At 56.9% G+C, this 1,473-nt stretch overlaps 1 protein-coding gene across 1 annotated transcript; it reads right to left on the bottom strand.

The window, feature by feature from the left end:
* Positions 1-428: 428 nt before the first annotated feature.
* On the bottom strand, positions 429-1,331 carry ENH_00044940 (hypothetical protein; the record flags this gene model as incomplete). Its single annotated transcript, XM_013580953.1, has 1 exon — positions 429-1,331. One exon carries the CDS (start codon positions 1,329-1,331, stop codon positions 429-431), a length of 903 nt encoding a protein of 300 aa, XP_013436407.1.
* Positions 1,332-1,473: the final 142 nt, after the last annotated feature.

The raw sequence follows: 1,473 nt of genomic DNA, 5'->3' as shown, positions 1-1,473 counted from the left end.
AAGGACTCCCTGCAAGCTCAACGCGAAGTACCAACGTCGCACCCACACAACACAACGCTCCCCCTTGGTCGTAAGACTCTTTCCTGCAAGTCTCCCGCCACCAGTGTGGCACAATCGCACTCGCGTCTGACCTATAGCCGTCTTCTGTTGCCTCTGCAGACTTCCTGCTGCTATCCGTCGTCGCGTCCGGAGTCTCTTCACTCAGGCTCGACGCCGACCCAGACTCCCGCCGCGTTTCCGAAAGCGGCTGAGTCCCTTCCGCGTGCCCATCGCCCGCATTAGTTCTTCCCGCAGTGCGGAGGAGTTGGTTTCCCCACTCAAGGGAGACTGGAATGGCATTAGGGTCTGTCGCTACTGCACACATCATCCCTTTGCCATGGCTACGCGGCCTAGAACGCTCGTCTCCAACCAAGCCTAGGCCCCCTTGTTTAACTGTTCCGCTTTCTCAGTGCTAGGACGTGTGGGCTGCCTACTGCTCTTGCCTTCCGGCTCGGTCCGGCCTCGTTCATACGTAGGACAGTCCCGAGCATAGTGTGCCACACCGCCACACTTCTGCATATTTCCCCCTGACGTTTGGTATGTTCTCTCTTTCTGGGGAAGACACGTGCCGGATGTCCGCCACCCTGACACTCAAAGCAGTTCGTGTGCGTTCCTTGAGGGCGATTTTCAATTTCCTCGTGCCCACGGAGTCCATTAGCTTGGATAGCAGCCCTAATGGCTCGACTGGTCCTTTCTCGGAGTTCCAGCACATTCTGCTTGGGCTCGCAGAGCGTTGCGGCGGTCGCCGCTTGTTCCCACGACTGACATTTCACCTGTCCGTTATTGGTTATTAGAAGATGGAGGTCTGTCGGTAGCCCGCTGCAGTAATAGTCAGCGAGTTCGTCGGGGGCAAGACCCAAACCACTCTCCGCTACAGCCGCAAACCGGTCCGTGTATTCCTTCGGGTTACCATTCCACCGTACTTTAGCCAACTCCGTTAACAATTGACTCTGCGACATTGTTTTGTCAAACCGCTCCAAAAGCCTGCGCTGTACTACCGCCCAGTCGCTTAGGTCGATAGTTTTCTGTAGGTACATCCAATACGTTAGAGCCGGGCCCACAAGGTGGTCTATAAGTGCGCTTCCCCACTCGCGAGGTTGCAATCCCATCTGGGTGTACCGGCGTTCGACGCGCAGCAGAAAGGCCTGCATAGTGCTGCCGTCTTCTGGTAGCATGGGAATCGTTGCCCCGGATTCCACGGTCCCCCCTATAACAGTTTTTATCACACTCATAGCGGACTGGAATTGGTCCCACGTGGCGAAGGGACTGTCCCCTGGAATAACATTGGTCATAGGTATCGCCTGTGGGGGCGCCTCCTAATGCCCATGCGGCCGCTCTGCCACAGTGGGCTTCAGAGTCGCGTGGCGATGATGGGCTGGCGTCCCGCTCGGCTTTTTGTTGACTGACATTGTAGAAGTCTCCTGCGGTGTGGGC

Source organism: Eimeria necatrix, genomic scaffold (assembly GCF_000499385.1).
Source record: "Eimeria necatrix Houghton genomic scaffold, Enh_scaff3388, whole genome shotgun sequence".
In the NCBI taxonomy this organism is placed as follows: domain Eukaryota; phylum Apicomplexa; class Conoidasida; order Eucoccidiorida; family Eimeriidae; genus Eimeria; species Eimeria necatrix.
Note: the sequence above shows the minus strand (reverse complement) of the source record. Positions and strands in the feature narration are given on the sequence as shown.